Consider the following 19950-nt stretch of genomic DNA (forward strand, 5'->3'; position numbering starts at 1 on the left):
ATTTGTCCACATTGAACATCACCCAGTTTTGTCATATCAAAGAGCACCACCCTGTTTTGCCTGTCGTTTTCCAAGACCACCCAGTTTTGACATTTGGGATCCAGTTTTGTCGGCAAAAGTTAAAAACCACCCAGTTTTGACATTTTCCCGGAAAATATGCCAATAGTCTTCAACAGACTGATGGGACAAGTGCTGTTAACCAGTAGTACTTAGGGAGGCTGGCACGGCACACGAAGGGGTGCGGGTGGCAAACACCACGCCCTTGTCTCCAAAATGCTGATGTTTACACACCACACCAGGTACTCATTTGAAGCCGCGTCGACCAGTTCAGATAATTATCACTGGTGTTGACATTGAGCAGTAATCAAACTTGGGTCACTGATAGTGCAGTGGGCTGACCACTCAACGACTGCTCCGCTATGTAGGCAACACTCACACACGCCAATTACGACAGCCAATCACCAGCCACACTGCACAAACACGTGTTGGGTGTGAAGTTTTATCAGTACCATGATGTACCTGAGACTCGTACACACAGACACGCACACACAACGACCCCCCAATTAGCCTCCACAGGCTGTTGGGGCAAGTGCTGTTAGCGCACAAGGGGATGATGGTGTGGCTTAACAGTCTGCCTGGCCACCTTTGTCTACCCAGTGCTGATGTTTAAACACACCCTCTGCATTGGGTACTCATTTTAAGGACAAGCTGACCTAGGGAAGGACCCAGGACTGGTTCTGATATTACTTGCCCACTGGTATTGAATTCGAGCAGGAATCGAACTCGGACCGCTGGGGTTTTTAGCGCAGTGCGCTAACCACTGTGCCACTGCTCCCCACACACACACGTATCGAAAAACAGCAAGTGAGAAAAAACTGTAAAAATTCAGGTGTCAACGAGGGTTGCCTTGATATCCGCTTACACCATACGTACAATGTCGTCACGACGATGGTGTTTGTGATCAATTAGCCATGAATCTATAAGTGTATTTTGCGTTCTTGTCTTTGTTATTACACACTTTCTATTAACTCACTCTGTCTGTTGTTGTTGTCTTATCCTCACATCTTGTAACTCCATTTGAACCCACTTCCCAATGTGGTATCGACTGCAAACTTGGTATACGTATGGCATACTGATGACAATACTATATTCTATCATTAAATTTTTTTTTTTAACAATCTTTTTTATATGTTATGTTTCGCCTTGGGTCTAATTGTCCACGCTCAACTGACGTTGGCTGTAAATCACCACGGCCCCTTACGTTATGGCAAGCTTCGGGCCACTTCCTGGAGTCGTGGAGTTCTTCCATTACTAGTACGGTACATTCCATTAAAGCGTGTTTTTAAAAAAAGTTTTTACAAATATTTTTGCTGAACAAGTACAAATAAAGGTTTACTGAAGAGTTCTTCAATTGCAGCTCGCTCGCCTCGCCACGCTTCTCATAATAATCATTGCCACTCTTACGATCCGTAGCGCTCACGCTGTCAAACTCGGTACAACGAAATAACTAAATTAGCCAAAACAGCGACACCACTTCGCCGCCAATAACCCCAATTACTCCGAAAGATGTTTGGCAAATCACTAATTTGACCATGGGCAATAGCTATTCATCTCACACTTTAACTGTCGTCTTTTCACGTCCGTATTTTGTGTGGGCAAGTAACGCATTGTTTGCCAAGACAATTCAAACGCAGGCACGCACTCCAATACCACGGCAACCCTACCTAGCACAGGTGTGAGATGGAATTTTGACGCTAAAGAAATCAGGAGGACCCCGCGGGGAGGTAACAGAACACTTTCCCATTTTTTTTGAAAACCCATTTTTCTTTAGAACTGCTTGTTGTGTTTAGTTTGTTGTCCTTCCCCCGCACCTACGATTAGCACGTTTCGGTACATACAGCGAGAAAAAAGTTCAACATATATTGAAGTCTCGGTTACAAATGATAGAAATTGGGCTCCACCCCATCTCCCCCGCACTCCCAAATTCTCAACATTACATTATTAAAGCTAGAATGGCACAAACTGACCTGGGGGGGGGGGGGAAGGGGGTTAAATAATACATCGTATTGTGATCCCGGTGGTCAACATGACGTGGGGGTCAAAACGCCATCTCACACCGACACCAATGCTCTGACGCTTGCGGATAATGTAAACAGTTCCGCCCCGCTGGGCGGTACAGTCATGGGTGGGGGGGGGCGAGGTTCCCGTTGAGGAGTGGGGGGCCCTGTCTGGGTGGGCTTATATGGGCCCCCCCACCCCATATCCGGGTCCACATCCGAGCGAGCAGTCGCGGGAGCAGATCCGACACCCCAAAAATCGCGCAACTTTAAAATCGCCTCCTGCCGCGACTGCTTTGTCCACATCTGAGCGAAGAGCTGCTGCACAATAGAGGGCGTGTCTAACGAGCCTCTGGCCACACCCCTCACGGCATAGCCACACTCCCTTGCTCGCTCGGTCTGCCTCCCCACACATTAGGATTGTAAGGACCCCCCCCCCCTCCCGTCGGTGACAGTAGTAATTACAGCATAAAGTACAAACTAACAAACTCAATGGTTGTCTCGCAATTCATCGTGAAAGCTGCCATTTCTCTACCATCGTTCCAGTTTCGTGTTATCTTACAGAAATAAAAATCTACCAGTACATTTACACGCGTCGTCCGTTTTCAGAATTTTTTTTTTGGGAAATGTTCTTTTAAAAAGAATATTTTTGCTTGTTTCCACCCTCTCGTTATAAAATAGAGCGCCGTTCCTGCCCAGCACACGCACTCACACCTATACACACTCACACCTACACACACACTCATACACACACACACACCTATATACACTCACACCTACACACACACACGCACTCATACACACACACCCCTATCCACACTCACACCTACACAAACACACACACTCATACAAACACACACACCTACACATGCACTCACACACACACCTATACAAACACGCGCTTATACACACTCATACTCAAGATAAAAAACACGCACACTCCTACACACAATCAAACACACACGTGCACTCATACACACTTGCATCTATACAAAAACACCACAATCATATACACTCATACAAAGACATCCATACATAACACATACACCTAAACACTCACTCATATACACCCATACAAACTTATGCAATAATGCGCATAGCATTACACATCCAAAGGCAAACATTCCCCCCCCCCCATAACTGAACAGACTGTAGGAGCCATCACATTCACACACAACTACACACACACACACTCGCAAAAACTCGCACTCACGCACTCACGCACTCACGCACACACGCGTGCACATGCACCCACCGCCCACACAATGCAGAGACCCCCCTTCAAAGCCTGGACACTGTTTTGCAGGTTGCCCAATTAGTGAGCACCCATTAAGGCTGACGTGGCACATTACACGCGACACACACACACCCTGACCGCCATCGCCTCCCCCCACCGCCGACGTCGGAACGCTACTGCAGGCAGAATCATTTTAGGCAAAGTCGAGCGAAGGGTCGTTCAAGCCAGGCGGCCTGGGACCAAACCGAGGCCTTTGGGTTGATAGCACACTGTGCCAACCACTTGCCCGCCTCTCCCCCCACGCACACGTGCTCATACGCAAAGACAAAGGTCCCCCCCCCCCATATACACTTCAATAGTCTGTTGGGGCAAGTGCTGTTAGAAAGCACCAGGTTCTCATTTAGGGCTGAGTTAACCTAGGGGAGGGCCCAGGACCAGGTCGGATATTCATCAGCGATGTTGGTGGCCGCGAGCGTGAATCGAACTCGGTTCGTAGATGGGTCCATCAAGCAGTGCACATTAACCGCTGCGCCACCACTCCCTACAGACACACACGATTACACGCACGCGGTGGTGCAGTGGTGGCACGGGGTTGGCTGCGGTGCGCGCCACCGGCGTTGCTGCGAGCGCTCCTCCCGAGCCGACGGTGAAATTCTCGCGTCTTTACGTCAGCATGGACCTGTGTCGGCACAAAGACAAAGCCCCCCGGCACCACCGTATAGTTACGCAGACAGTTGGGGCAAGCGCCGTTAGCAAGTAGCAGCATCAACGGTGGTGGTGTGGCTGGGGCGCGACGGCCGTCCCGCTTTGTCTCCCCACGACAAAGCGGGGAGAATCGGAAGCGACGTAGCGTCAGTCAATAGCGCGAGGCTCTTCTAGTGCCTCTCCAGAAACCATCACCCCTAATCACTCGACAGGAACACGCTCGTAAAATGGAAAAGTAAATAACGCGTGAAATGCAGGAGCCACGTCGTTAGAAGGACCCACTTCTGGGAGCCGGGAGGGAGTTGGCTCCCTTATCAGGGTGTTCACGAGGACAGGGCTCATGGCATCATCGGAACTGGGCCTTGGAGCAACACGAGATGATGACCGAATCATCGCCCACGTACGCGAGTGTGAGTACGAGTGCGCGTATGAACGTGTGAATACGAGTGTACGAGTGTACTAGTGCATGAGTGTGAGTGTGCGAGTATGAGGACGAGTGTGTGTACGAGTGTATGTGTGCGTGTGTATTTGTGTGAGAGTGTGTATGTGTGTGAGAGTGTGTGCGAGTATGAGTGTGAGGACGAGTGTGTGTATGAGTGTATGTGTGCGAGTGTATGTGTGTGAGAGTGTGTGCGAGTATGAGTGTGAGAACGAGTGTGTACGAGTGTATGTGTGCGAGTGTATGTGTGTGAGAGTGTGTGCGAGTATGAGTGTAAGGACGAGTGTGTGTACGAGTGTATGTACGAGTGTATGTGTGTAAGTGTGTGTGTGCAAGTGGGGAGCGGTTGTGCAGCGTTTAGCGCGCTGCGCTACGAACCTGGTCACCAGAGTTCGATTCCCGCTCACGGCCAAAATCAGTCACGATTATCTGAACCTGTCCTGGGCCTCCCCTCTAGGTCTACTCAGCCTCAAATGAGTACCTTGTGCGGTGTGTAAACATCGCCACTGGGGAGACAAAGGTGGCCGGGCGTGTGCCGTTCTGGCCTTCATAGGTGCTCGCTGACAGCACCTGCCCCAACAGTCTGTTATAGGCTATACGGGGGATCTTTGTCTTTGTGTGCGAGTACGAGTGTATGTGTGTGTGTGCGAGTGCGTGGGAGTGTTTGTGAGTATGAGTGTGTGTGTGTACGAGTGGGAGTACAAGAGTGTGAGTGTGAGTGCGTGAGTGTGCGAGTGTGAGCGAGGAGAGCCATACGCACCGGAGGGATTTGAGTCGTTCTTTCTCCGTCTGGTTCTCGGGACTCTCACTCTCGTATGACGCCACCTGCAGAGCTGGGGGTGCAATGCACGCCGTGTCGACGCAAGCGCACACACACGACGCACAGCACACACACGCACGACACACGCAAAGCAGAGCAACAAACACAATGGTGAGGACACACAGGCACACAACCCACATGCGCGCGCACACACATACACACGACGACACACGGTGAGCATGACATATCATACATGGCGCTCAAAACACAGCACATGCTGAACGGGTTTGCGCTGGAGGTCGTGAGCGAGTGAGTGGATGAGTGAGCGGGTGAGCGAGCGGGTGAGTGAGCCGGTTGAGCGAGCGAGTGTATGAGCGGGCAAGCGGGTGGATGAGCGAGTGGGTGAACGGGCGAGTGAGCAAGCGAGTGGGCGAGCAGGCGGGTGGGCGAGTGGCTCACCCTCCTCGCTGTGGTAGACGGGCGCGTGCTGCAGGTAGTCCCGCACGCTGGGCACGGATGGGTACGGGCAGCGCGCGCGTCGCCACGTCACGAACTCGCGTACCTGCCTCGTCAGCTCCTGCAGCTTCTACTCAACCACCACACCACGGACGGGCAGGAGAGGGCAGTGGAGAGGAGGGGGAGATACGAGGTGAGAGGATGAGGGGAGGAGGGTCTTTACATGGGCAGTTCCACAGGTCAAGTGGACATGCGGTCAAATTAGAAGCCCATGGTCATTGCAAATCATCCCAGTTCCACACACACAGACACGCAACAAACACAAACATCCCCACATTCTTGGTTCTTTCGGTATAGTCATGTAGAAGGGAAATAATAAAATAATAAAAGTATGAAACAATAAAAATTCTCACGACGTTTCGACTGCAACACAAGCAATCATCAGGTGTGAAATCCAAACATTCTTGCTGTGGATTTCACACCTGATGACGATTGCTTGTGTTGCAGTCGAAACGCCATGATAATTTTTATTGTTTTATATTTTTATTATTTTATTATTTCCCTTTTACGTGACTTTACCGAAAGACCCAAGAATATGAATCCCTGCAGTCACGAAAGCTTTCAATCACGAACATCCCCGTTTAGCCTTTAACAGACTGTTGGGGCAAGTGCTGTTAGCGAGCACCTATGAAGGCCGGCATAGCACAGGAAGGAGGAGGTGGCCAGCACCATGATTAGACATCGTACTGGGTACTCATTTGAGGCTGAGTCGACCACAGAGCTACCCAGTCAGGCGGGTAAGCAGATGAATGTGTGGGTGAATGGATGAGTGGCTGAGTAAGTGAGTGAGTGGCTAGTTGAATGAGTTGGTGGGTGGGTGAGTGGGTGGATGAGTCGATGGATGAGTCGGTGGATGGATGAGTCGGTGGGAGAGTGGGTGGGTGGTGGGTGGGTGAGTGGGTGAGTGAGTGACATCTTGGGTGAGGTGGTGGATGAGTGAGTGGGTGGATGAGTGGGTAGATGAGTCGATGGATGGATGAGTCGGTGGGAGAGTGGGTGGGTGACACCTTGGGTGAGGTGGTGGGTGAGCGAGTGGGTGGGTGAGTGGGTGAGTGAGTTGGTGGGTGACACCTTGGGTGAGGTGGTGGGTGAGCGAGTGGGTGGGTGAGTGGCGAGGTGGACTGTTCACCTCCACGTTGAGGTGGCCGCTGGGCAGCATGCTGGGACTTGACTCGTTGAGGAAGTAAATATCCTTGAGGAGGAGGCTGAAGAACGGGATCACGATCTGAACCAAGACACAGACAAAGATCCCCCACTTAGCCTACTCAAACTATTGCGACAAGTGCTGTGAAAGAGAGCCTATGAAAGGCAGTGCGGCACAAACGCGGGTGGCGGTGACGTCACCACAGATCTTGTGCCAGACCCAGTGCACTCGAAGTGTGTGGGAGGCTTGCTGCTGGCAGGATGTCACAGGACAGACCCAGCAGGTGCCATGGGATGACTGGCTGAGATGACTGGCAGAGGCACCAACTGTGTCAACTTGCTACGTTTTAGCCGCCCGGCGCTCCGCTCATTGTTGTCGAGCGTCGCTCTTTGCCCTCCGTTGTTGTTGGAGGGCGACTGCCTCCAATGCCAAGTAGCGTCTTTCACGAGCCTCCTCCATAGAGACCAATCTTGACACCACCGGTGCAGGTCTTCGGCAATTCTACTCAGCTCAATGTCCTCCTGTACCACATCAGTCCATCTTTTCTTCCGCCTGTGCTGTGTCCATTTAGCCCCCTATATCTGGCCAAACAGAAGCGGATTGGGCATGCAGTGGCTGGCATGTGGGCTACGTTACCTAGCCAACGCAGCCTTGCCTGCAAGAGGAGCTCATTGAAGGGACTGTGTCTCAATCTCTCAAGGATTTGTCAGCTCCTCAAACGTAATCCAGCCTGGTTAAACCGAGGATGGATCGTAGGCAAGCCAGCCGAAATCTTTTAAGCCGGCACAGATGTTCCATTAAAGGGTTCCAAGTTTCATAGGGATAGGGAAGGGAGGGCATAACGGTGGTTGAGAAGACCCGGAGCTTTGTGTGGAGCGACAGGCCAGACAGCAACATGACCCTAACTCAGGGGTCGGCAACCAAAATAACAAGAAGAGCCATTTCTTTCCAATTCGGTACAAAATTCAGTATTTCAAGAGCCGCAATGCATCTGAGTACATACTGTACATACGTACATATTGTCAAGAAGCAGCCCGTAAAGAGCCGCATGCGGCTCCGGAGCCGTAGGTTGCCGACCCCTGCCTTAACTCATCCACTGACCCACACACTCGCTCGCTCACCTTCTCACGGTCGCTCTGTGCCGCGTGTGCGCGCTGAGCGGCGGCGCGTAGGGCGGTGCGGTAATTACAGAAGTTGCTCGTGGGGTCCATGTGGTGCTGCACACACAGAGACAAAGACCCCCCAACCCTGTAGCTTTAATAGATGTTTGTGGCAAGTGCTGTTAGCGAGCACCTACGAAGGCCAGCACAGCATGCGAAGGAGTGGGTGGCCAACACCATGCCCGACCGCCTTTGTCTCCCCAGTGGCGATGTTTACACACCACACCAAGTACTCATTTGAGGCCGAGTCGATCTAGGGGAGGCCCAGGACTGGATCAAATAATCGTCACTGGTGTTGGTCGTAAGCGGGAATCGAACTCGGGTCGTCGAGTTCGTAGTGCAGCGCGCTAACCACTACGTCACCGTTCCCCTCACACACACACACATGCAAAAGCACGCGCACACACACGCGTACAGATGCACAAACACACACACACACACACACGTGCATGCACAGATGGGAAAGAGGTGAAAGAGGAGGGTATTCGGTAACATCGTCACCACGGTTACGGCGAGAGACGGCGAGCGGTAACGTGAAACCTTGGGGGTCATGTGGGGTCACGCGGGGTTCTCACCTCAAGGATCTGGAATTTGTCGGTGTTCACGTGGGACCAGGTCTTCTTGAGTCGTGCCACAGGACTCATGTTCATCCCGGCTGCAACACGGCGGGGGGGGGGGGACACGTGATATTGGATGGCTTCGTGGCTGTGTGAGCATGGTGCAAGTCGGCACAGTGGGAAGCACAGGTGGCACACATCTGCCAGTCATCTCAGTCAAGCCCATGGCACCTGGGTCTGTCCCGTGCTGTATTCATGTTAAACTAATTTTGCACCGTACATAGCCGACCGTGCTAATCGGAGGTGTCACCTGCTAGCGAGGATTTGACACTTTGCATGGCCTCAAGTGCACATGGCCTGGCACAAGCGTCGTGGTGACGTCACCGCCACTTAGTGGCGAACGGGCGGTGTTGTTGCGTGTTTGGGGAGTGGTGGCGCAGTGGTTAGCGCGCTGCGCCACGCCACGCACCAGCGACCAGCGTTCAATTTGCCCTCACGGCCACAAACACCAATGAGGATTATCTGAACCGGTCCTGGGCCTGCTGTAGGTCGACTCGGCCTCAAATGATGACCCGGTGCAGTGGGTAAAAACATCAGCAATGGGGAGACAAAGGCGGCCGGGTGTGGTTCTGGCCACACCGCCCCCGAGCAGGTGCTCTGTGTCAGCCTTGGAAGGGTGCTGCCTGCTCACAACACTTTCCTCGACAGCCTGCAAGGGCTACACGGGGGATCTTGGTAAGTTTTGTGCGAGTGGCTCACTGATGATGGCCATGAGCGAGTTGAAGTTGCCGAGGTTGAGGCATTCGCGGGCGACGTCGATGAAGAACTCCATCACTCGCGCGCGCTGCTTTTTCTTGCCGGGCTGCACGAGCGCACACACACAAAGCACCCCCCACCAGGTAAAGCCTTGAAACAAGCCTGCTGGGCCAAGTGCTGTTAGCACACGCGGCCTGCAAATGTACACCAAACATACAGACATGTATTGGACATTTTTGCTCTGATCTTTACGATAGCTACGATTCCGCTTGTTCACCCAGGAAAGGCTCACCGAGTCTCATGGCTCTTTTCCAGGAGGGTCCTGCCAAGTGTTTTTTTTTTAGCACAGAAAGACAAAGTTCCCCCGTGTAATCTACAGACCAATGGGGCAAGGTCTGTTAGCGACCACCTATTAAGGACGCCATGGCACACGAGGGGGTGGGTGGCCAGCACCATGCCCGGCCACCTTTGTCTGCCTTGTGGCGATGTTCACACACCGCACCAGGTACTCATTTGAGGCTGAGTCGACCTAGGGGAGGCCCAGGACAGGTTCATAGAATCGTCACTGGTGTTGGCCGTGAGCGAGAATCGAACTCCGGTAGCCCGGCTCGGAGAGCAGCAACTTCTACACTACCGCTCCCCAGTACACAGGTGGTGCCATCTGCCTTCAGTCATCTCAGGCAATCAACCCATGGCACCTGGATCTGTCCCGTGACGCATGTATGTTGAACTTCTTTCGCACCGTACGTAGCCAATCGTGCCACGTACACACACACACACACCTGTGTAAGCGTGCGAGGACACACTTAATTGCACGGAGGGAATTCTGGGTAAGCCACCCACCACGCAAATCTCGGTGGCCACCAGGTATGTGAGGCGGTTGAACCAGTCCACGTAGACCTCCAGTGGGGGGCTCTGCACTTTGGGAGGGCCCTTATTCTGCAGCCCACCCACGCACGCACACGACAAACACAACAACAACAACAACAGCTATTCGCCAACCGGTCGTTTATTTGTAGTTTTTTTTTTGCGTTTTAAAAAATTGGATGCAAACGATGTTTTGTGAAATCGATGACAATTCACGGGCGATTTCGTTTGGCCACGTACTGACGCAGCCAAATAGACTATTGCTCTTTACTACTTTTATTTTTGTTGACCAGGTAAGGCCCATTTAGCTATTGTTGGCCATGAGCGGGAATCGAATTCGGGTAGCTTAGTTCGTAGTACACTGCAATGCCATCCACAGCGGTATTGCATACAAACAAAGATAAAGATCCCCCGTATAGCCTTAACAGACTGTAGGGGCAAGTGCTGTTAGCGAGCACCTATGAAGGCCGGAACGGTACACGAAGGGGTGGGTGGCCAGCACCACGCCCGACCGCCTCATTTCAGGCTGAGTCGACCTAGGGGAGGCCCAGGACCGGTTCAGATAATCGTCACTGGTGTTGGCCGTGAGCGGGAATCGAACCAGGGTCGCCGGGTTCATAGCGCAGCGCGCTAACCACTACACTACCACTCCACGCACACACACGCACTCACACACTCACACACTCACGCACTCACACACTCACACACTCACGCACATACACACACACACTCACCTCCTCGCCGTCCGCCTGCTTGCTGCTGCTGGTGGCCGCCATGATGGCTTGCATGAACTCCTCGGGGCCAATGTCGTTCATCCGCTCCTGCGTGCGTACCCAAGCCAACACGCGGCATTAGCGAGCGCCTATTAACGCCGGTTAGAGCATGCGGTATTTTGACCCCATATAGAATTTGAATCCCAGGGTCAGGATATAATGTATTATTTTAACTCTGCGGTATAAACACCGTTATTGCAAAACAATAGCGTTTGTCCACACCTGAGCGATCCGTTGCATGCAAGTGAACCTCTTATGCGTGAATGTCTCTGCAACTGGTTGCGAGTAGCCCGCGCAACCGTTTGCGAGCAAATCGTGCAACCAGTTGCAGGCGTCCATCTGCTCTCCGATTTCATTGCCACGTGACGCATTTGCGTGGATGCGATTGGTTATTACAATCGTGAATTCCCGGGACACACGCATAACACCGACATTCTCGCACGATTGGGATGAACGTGACACATCACAAGAGGGTGACGCATGGCGCTCGCAAGCAACGATGTGGATGGGGCAGCTGTGGGTGGTTATGCTGCGCCACTAGTTTATCTTCGGCCAATAAACCCCAACTGGTACTACCACCACCCACCACCAGAACGACGACTGATACCACAACTACCACAATCAGAACCACAACCGCAACCACCACCACCACGACTGCTACGACAACCACCATCAGAACCACTACCACCACATCATCATCAGCCATGGTCGCTTCACTGCTGGATGAAGGCCTCCCCCCCCCTCTAAAGCCGCGGCTGTCTCTCAAGCTCGCGACGTCAGACAACCGCAAAACTCAGAAGCGAAAGCTTACCAGCTCGATGTCCGTCAGCTGCTGCGCGAGGGTGTAGGGGTCGGCGCAGGTGGCCGCCAGGTCCCAGGTCCCGCAGAGGCCCACCGAGGCCGCCCCTGCCGCACACCCCTTGGCGGCGGTCGGCTCCGCCGATGACGCCGACGATGCCGAGGACGCGGAATCCGGCGCAGCGATGCAGTGGAGAGAGAGCCGGTCGAGGGAAGGGACCTCCCACGGCAGGCCCGGCGTGGGGGGCAAAGGGGGACATCCGAGAGGGACGTGGAATCCGTCAGCCTCCTGCGGGGCGGGCGGTGGGGGGATGCGGTGTCAGAACCGCAGTGATGCGGCACAGCGCCGCAAACAGAACCAGAGGAACCGCTGCGAGCAAGAGACTGTGGTCGAGACGCACGGTCGCTACCACGGCAACCGAGATGGGGAACCACAATCACCAACCCCGACAAACACCACCAGCAGAACCACAACCGCTAACACAACCACAACCACCACCAGAACCACAAACCACCAACACCACGACCACAATCACAATCGCTAACACATCCACAACCACCACCAACACCAAAGACAAAGTTCCACCGTATAGGCTGAACAGACTGTTGGGGCAAGTGCTGTTAGCGAGCACCTATGAAGGTTGGTACACCAGACGAGGAGGTGGCTGGCCAAAACCACGCAAGGCCACCACAAGCACCACCACAAGCCCCACCAGCTATGGGCTAAAGTTAGGGGCTAGAATGAGGGGTTAGTGGCAGGGGCTAGAGGTAAGAGTTTGGGTTTAGGGTTAAGGTTTAGGGAGTGGGAACGTCTGTGACCTCTGCATGACCCACGACCCTGCGGGAGACTTCGGCGAGGAGCTGGGCGACCCGCAGATCCTCAAAGTCACGTGGGAACGTGTCGCGCCACTCGGAGAGCAACTCGGACATGTGACAGCCAAACCTCCTCCGCTTAGCCTGCACCCACAGGCACACACACACACAAAGACAGACTGTTAGGGCAAGTGCTGTTAGCGAGCACCTATGAAAGCCAGCATGGCACACAAGGGGGTGGGTGGCCAGCACCACGCCCAGCCACCTTTGTCTCCCCAGTGGCAATGTTTACATACCACAACAGGTACTCATTTGAGGCTGAGTCGACCTAGGGGAGGCCCAGGACCGGTTCAAATATTCGTCACCGGTGTTGGCCGTGAGCGGGAATCGAACCCAGGTTTGTAGCGCAGCACGCTAACCGCTACACTACCACTCCCCCCCCACACACACGCGGGCACATGCACACACACACACACACACGGATACATACACAGGCACAACAACAACAACCGCCATTCGCCACTAAGTGGCAGTGACGTCACCACGACGCCTGTGCCAGGCCATGTGCACCTTGAGGCCACGTGAAGTGTCGAAGGCACACACACACAGGCACACACAAAAACAAGGGGATGCACTCACAGGCACACGCCGCACACACCGTACACAGCACCGGCACGGGATCTTGGCACCGCATGCCGGCACGAGCCGTCCCTCACCTCGTCCCCGAGCTCCTCCGAGTGCCACCGCCGGTCGCTGGCCTCGCTCAGCAGCGCCGCGAGGTCGTGCGGTGCAGCAAACAGACGTCCACACAGCAGCACGGTGAACGCAAGCGACTTCTACGGGGCCCACGGAGACACGGGGGGACACGGGGGAGACACGGGGGGACACGGGGGAGACACGGGGGAGACACGGGGACACAGGAGAGACAAGGGGAGACAAGGAGGGACACGGGAGGGACACAGGGAGACACAGCAGGAACACGGTGGAGACATGGGAGGGACACGGGGAGACACGGGAGGACACGGGGAGACACAGGGAGATACGTGGAGACACGGACACATGGGGGAACACAAGGTAAGAGACAGCCATGACCACATGACATCTATTAAATCACTCTCCTGAGCGACTGAGAAAGTGACTAGCTGACTGCAATGATGATGATCGTGTTGACGATGTTAATGTCCATGGTGGAGGTGATGACGATTTCGATGATATCATCAATGATTATCTTTGTGACGTTGATGATGCCTTCTATGTCGATGATGGCAATGATGACGGGATGTCATTGATTGTGTACGTGATGTAAAAAGTACTGGCAATATAGAAAATGGCAGCGACGATGATGTTGGTGGTGATGTCATGCGTGATGGCGTTGGTCGTGATGCTGGTGGTGGCGGTGTCGGCAATGGCGGTGTTAGTGGTGGCAGTGGTGCCGATGTCGGTGGTGCCGATGTCGGTGGTGGCGATGTCGGTGGTGGCGATGTCGGTGGTGGCGATGTCGGTGGTGGCGATGTCGGTGGTGGCGATGTCGGTGGTGGCGATGTCGGTGGTGGCGATGTTGGTGGTGCCGATGTCGGTGGTGGCAGTTGTGCTGATGTCGGTGGTGGTAATGTCGGTGGTGGCGATGTCTCACGTCTGTGGGGAAGTCCCCCGTCGGCACCAGTCTGTCCACGAGCGCTGGCAGGTAGCCGCCCACGAGGACCCCAGCCTGGAACACCAGCTCCCCCGAGGTGTCCAGCTCACTCCTGCTCGCGTGCCTGTCCGAATCTGCAACACCCCACGCCCACAACAAGGCTTAAAACGTTGATCACGACGCGGGATCACGATGTATGCAGCACGGATGTTGAGCTTCTTTCGCACCATACGTAGCCAACCATGCCAACTGGAGGTGTGGGGGAAGGACAACAAACTAAATCTATGGCTCTCGTAAAGAGGATCGGACGTTAAAAGAATCTTTCACCTGCCAGAGAACAGGCGGCCACGGTTATCAAAAGGTTGCTCCCAAATCTTGGCAATAATAAAACAGCGATCAATGGCAAGCCTTCTCATGCAAGGTTCGTAACGTTATTACTGCTAATCAATGCAGAGTGGGAAATGTTACTGAACATTGAAAAAAACATTATTCACAAGTAATTTCTAATTTTTTTAATTTTCAAAACCTCACCGCCAAGGCCCCCGAGGCTGCCCACGCTGCTGTGCCTGTGCGGTTCGCGCGCCGTCAGGACCCCCCCGGGGCATCCATCGCTGTCCTCCCCCGCTGCCCGCGAGTGCCTGCTCGGCCGTCGCTTCAAGGACCCGCGGGCGTCCGTGGCGCCCGCCGCGGGTCGCCCGCCGGCCTGCAGCGCCACGCTGCCCAAGTCGTCCAGAGAGCGCCTGTCAAACCTGTGCGCGAAGACCCCGTCGCGGGCGTCCCTGCTGTTCTCGCTCGCGTGCCTGTGCTTGGGTTGCGACGCCGGCGTCATCAGCACCAGCGAGGCGTCTATGGACCTCCTGGCTGTGGACGGCCGTCTGCCCAGTGTATGGATCGCAAAGACCCCCTCGCGGCCGTCCTTCCCTTTCTCGCGTCGGAATTTTTCCGCCATTGTCGACGTCGTCACCGTCGTCGTCACCGTCGCCACTACCGTCGTTAACGCCGACGTCGTCGCCGCCGCCGCCGACGACGCCGACGTGGTCGTCGACTTCGCCGTCGAAGCGGCCGGATCCTCCGAGTCCACGCGGGCATCCGCGGCTCGCCCGTCCGTTACATCCGTCGACAGTTGGAGCACGTCCCGGGATCCTTGGATGCCCCATGCTAACGCGGGGGTCTTCACGACGTCCACTGGGTGGGCGGGGACCGCTACAACGGGGACAGTCATCCCGTTGCCCGTCGCCACGTGCCTGATTTTCTGCTGCTGCTGCTGCTTTCTGGGTCCTCCTCCCGTGATGATGGGCTCCACAGGGCCCCGCCCCTCCACCGCCCGCTGCGGCAGGACCCCGAGCGAGGCGTCCTTGGCTTTTCCGCGCGCGTGCCTGAATTTCTGTATCGCGAGCAACCCACGCGAGTCCAGCAGGCGCTTCATGGACGGGTGGCGGACCACGCCGGGGCGCTTCTCGACCACCTGTTGCCCCGTCAGGACCCCCCCTCCTCCTCCTCCTCCTGCCACCGTTACCGCGGCAGGGGGGGAGTCGACCGCGACGCGCCGGAGCGGCGGCTGCCGCGGGATCCCGTCCAGGGAGCGCCGGTCCCGGTGCGTCGGCGGCAGCGGCGTGGTGCCGGGGTCCACGGACCGGCGGAAAGACGACGGCTGCCGCAGGAGCCCGGATGCGTCCGCGGTGCCGTGCCGGATGGATTTTCCGTTGAGCATGGTGGCCAGTGCGAGCGTGTGAGGCATAGTTCCGTCCTGCTGGAAAGGGGCGAGATCGTTAGTGCCGAGACTTTTGCATTGGCATCATTGTCGTCGTCGTCGTCATCGACATCGTTCATCCCAGGCGCTTAATCGGCTACTCAGTGAGCCACTCACCCAGCCAATCACCACCCATCAAACCACTCACCCACACCTATCCAATAATTTTCTCACCCAGATCATGCATTCACCAATCCACCTATCCGGGTACCCACCACTCAACACCACCACCAACATCATACCAATTACATCCATCAGCACTACCAACACCATACCAATAAACAATAATTGCACTACCAGGAGCACCCTACCAACAGCACCATCACTAACACCGCCAACATCAACAATTTGGCAATGTACGGTGTGAAAGAAGTTCAACATACATACGTAAACCTTGACACAATGAGCAGCACCCCTCACCACCAACACTGCACAACCGTCGTGACACACCAACACGGCAACAATCACCACCACCGACACATTCACCAGAACCACACCAACAGCATCGCAACAGCCCAACCAATAAATAACAGCTCCACCACCACCACCACCAGCAGCATCCCCACCACCACCGCCCCTTGTTAATGTTCCCATTTGATTCTGTGTGACCAGGGTAAGAACTAGAGACCAGGATAGGAGTTCCATTTGATAAGAATGATAGTGAGTATGTGAATGGGTGGGTGAGTGAGATGGTGGGCAAGTGATTAAAAATTAGAGTCGGGTTGATTCTGTGTGACCAGGGTGAGAACTCATGACACCAAGACATGAGTCCCATTTGCAAGAGTATCCGAGGTCACCACAAAGACAAACGCAAAAAAAAGTCACAGCTATGAAGCAAAGAGAAATCGGTGCAAAGACTAAAAACATGACTGGTGAGTTTATGATTGCGTACGTGTGTGTGCGTGCGAGTGTGTGTGTGAGTCAGGTGGTGCATCAGCCAGTCATCTCAGTCAGTCAACCCATGGCACCTGGGTCTGTCCCGTGGCCTCCTACCAGAGGGCCTTCTGACACGTCACGCGGTCTCAAAATGCACCTGGCCTGATAAAAGCGACGTGGTGACATCACCGCCACTTAGTGGTGAAGGACGGTTGTTGTTGTTTTTAATGTGTCACGATCTCCACTGCAAATGCAATGCACAGATAATGTGCGCACTGTTGTTGACAAGCGCGAGTGGAGTTGTGTGGGCGTGTGTGCAGATGTGTGGGTTGTCGCGGGTGTGTGCAAAACGCGTGTGTTGATAGGCATGTCTAAGTTGGCATGTGGTGGATGCGTGCGTGTTGTGGTTGGCGCGTGTGTAAGTTGAAGTGTGTGCGTATGTGGATACGGGTGTCTTCGTATTGTCATGGGCAGGTGTACACATGTATGTATGTATGTATGCGTGTGGATGTTATCGTGCATGTGTGTGCGCTGTGGTGTGCATGTCGTGTTTTGGTAGATGTGTGTGTGGATGTGTGTGTGTGTATGTGGATGTGTGTGTGTATGTGTTGGGTGTGTTTTCAATTGGCTATGAGGCACAAGTCACGCACGGCTATTGTGCTTACAGACAATTACCTGCACGCACTGGAGAATAACAAGCGTAATGCGCGCTTGTTAGTCAGCGTGCAGTTATGTTTGTGTCAGTATCCACGTGTACTGTTTGTGCGCACACACACACATGCGCACACACACACAAAGATCCCCCGTGCAGCCTACACAAGGCTGTTGGGGCAAGTGGTGTTATCGAAAAACCTCTTAAGGCTGCCACGGAGTGGTGTGGCCAGCACCACGCCAGGCTGCCTTTGTCTTCCTGCTGATATTAACACACATTTGTACACACAACCGAAAATCCTTTTGTAAAGAAAAAGACACACACACACGCATACATATGTACACACATACATACACATCTAGACACACACATATTCACGTGTATCCATATGCACTGATAAATATACACGCTCGCACATACACAGAGTCATACAGATGCACACACTCGCAAGCTCACATAACACGGACAAACACACACTTGTACAGTCACACAAACTAACACACATGCACACACACGGACACATGCACACACTCGCCCACATGAACAACCGACGCGGGCGCATGCCCACACTGAGGAATTCCTGCGATTACAAGTGTGCGGGAATATTCAACAAACAGCCCACAAGTTCCACCTAAGAGATATTATTTGGGTTATGTCTCTGTTCCTGTAAGCAGATGCGACTCACGCCCACACACACCAGCATCAGCGGTATAGTTACGTATCACATCCATCATCATGGGCATCGACAGCTGCACCAGCATCCTCATCGGCAGGATTATCATGATCAAATGGATCATCATCAGCCAGCATCAGACCCATCAGGATCAGCAGCATCATCAGCATCGTCAGCATCATTATCATTAGCAGCAATGTAGAGTATTACAGATCTAGCGGAATCATCATCAGCACCACCATCAGCATTACCATCAGCAGCAGCAGGAATGAAGATTATTACACATCTATCAGAATCATCATCAGCAGCATTAACATCACCATCAGCGAACAAAAACTATGACACATTTAGCAGCATACTCACACACACATGTCAGTAGCAGCAGTTAAAAGTTGCACAACACAGTATCACCTGCACCACCGCCACCACCGCCAGCAGCACATTCCTACAGAATGAGGTGAGCGTGAGTGGACAGCGTGGGCAGAGACGGCGCCGCTACAGTCAACATTTCAACATCGCCGAGTGCCCCCTCGAGTGCTGTCAGTTGTCAAATCCTGAATGCAGCATCTCTGTCTCTCTCTCAGCTGCTGCCGCCGCTGCTGCTGCTGGGCACACTTCGGAATTCCAGTGAGAGCCGTCGTGGGTGACTGTGGCCGTTTGCGTGACACGCGACGCCCCCCCCCCCCCCGCGAGAGACCGCAAGGGGAAGAGCGCTCGGACAAGAGAAACAAAACCCCCCAACGAGCGGGAGAACGACGCCAACCGTCCACGTGATCGGGGAGAGCGAGCGTGGAGGGCGAGCGTGGAGGGCGAGCGTGGAGGGCGAGCGTGGAGGGCGAGCGTGGAGGGCGAGCGTGGAGGGCGAGCGTGGAGGGCGAGCGTGGAGGGCGAGCGTGGAGGGCGAGCGTGGAGGGCGAGCGTGGAGGGCGAGCGTGGAGGGCGAGCGTGGAGGGCGAGCGTGGAGGGCGAGCGTGGAGGGCGAGCGTGGAGGGCGAGCGTGGAGGGCGAGCGTGGAGGGCGAGCGTGGAGGGCGAGCGTGTAGGGCGAGCGTGGAGGGCGAGCGTGGAGGGCGAGCGTGGAGGGCGAGCGTGGAGGGCGAGCGTGGAGGGCGAGCGTGGAGGGCGAGCGTGGAGGGCGAGCGTGGAGGGCGAGCGTGGAGGGCGAGCGTGGAGGGCGAGCGTGGAGGGCGAGCGTGGAGGACGAGCGTGGAGAGCGAGCGTGGAGGGCGAGCGTGGAGGGCGAGCGTGGAGGGCGAGCGTGGAGGACGAGCGTGGAGAGCGAGCGTGGAGGGCGAGCGTGGAGGGCGAGCGTGGAGGGCGAGCGTGGAGGGCGAGCGTGGAGAGCGAGCGTGGAGGGCGAGCGTGGAGGGCGAGCGTGGAGGGCGAGCGTGGAGGGCGTGGAGGGCGAACGTGGAGAGCGAGCGTGGAGGGCGAGCGTGGAGGGCGTGGAGGGCGAACGTGGAGAGCGAGCGTGGAGGGCGAGCGTGGAGGGCGAGCGTGGAGGGCGAGCGTGGAGGGCGTGGAGGGCGAGCGTGGAGGGCGAATGTGGAGAGCGAGCGTGGAGGGCGAGCGTGGAGGGCGAGCGTGGAGAGCGAGCGTGGAGGGCGTGGAGGGCGAGCGTGGAGGGCGAACGTGGAGAGCGAGCGTGGAGGGCGAGCGTGGAGGGCGAGCGTGGAGGGCGAGCGTGGAGGGCGAGCGTGGAGGGCGAGCGTGGAGAGTGAGCGTGGAGGGCTTGGAGCAGGACGCGTCGCCGCTGAGGCGAAGGGGGCTATCGGACGACGGTCG

At 55.1% G+C, this 19950-nt stretch overlaps 1 protein-coding gene across 2 annotated transcripts in view; it reads right to left on the reverse strand.

Annotated features, from left to right (window-relative positions):
- Window positions 1–485: 485 nt before the first annotated feature.
- LOC144728117 (ras-GEF domain-containing family member 1B-like) overlaps window positions 486–19950 on the reverse strand; it is a 36234-nt gene continuing 16769 nt past the window's right edge. Inside the window, exons 3-16 of one of the 2 annotated variants that reach the window (XM_078607408.1) lie at window positions 14747–15962; window positions 14216–14349; window positions 13299–13418; window positions 12589–12726; window positions 11783–12058; window positions 10933–11019; window positions 10175–10270; window positions 9335–9437; window positions 8594–8673; window positions 7980–8075; window positions 6844–6939; window positions 5658–5784; window positions 5199–5271; window positions 486–3973 (exon numbers count right to left, since the gene is read on the reverse strand). In XM_078607408.1, the coding sequence (XP_078463534.1) occupies window positions 3958–3973; window positions 5199–5271; window positions 5658–5784; window positions 6844–6939; window positions 7980–8075; window positions 8594–8673; window positions 9335–9437; window positions 10175–10270; window positions 10933–11019; window positions 11783–12058; window positions 12589–12726; window positions 13299–13418; window positions 14216–14349; window positions 14747–15962 (2658 nt within the window). In that variant the 3' untranslated portion in view covers window positions 486–3957. Of the gene's footprint in view, window positions 3974–5198; window positions 5272–5657; window positions 5785–6843; window positions 6940–7979; window positions 8076–8593; window positions 8674–9334; window positions 9438–10174; window positions 10271–10932; window positions 11020–11782; window positions 12059–12588; window positions 12727–13298; window positions 13419–14215; window positions 14350–14746; window positions 15966–19950 lie in introns of both variants that reach the window. The other variant, XM_078607407.1, reaches the window with a different exon arrangement.

The sequence above is a fragment of the Lampetra planeri genome, chromosome 27 (genome assembly GCF_965212315.1).
Source record: "Lampetra planeri chromosome 27, kcLamPlan1.2.h2, whole genome shotgun sequence".
In the NCBI taxonomy this organism is placed as follows: domain Eukaryota; kingdom Metazoa; phylum Chordata; class Hyperoartia; order Petromyzontiformes; family Petromyzontidae; genus Lampetra; species Lampetra planeri.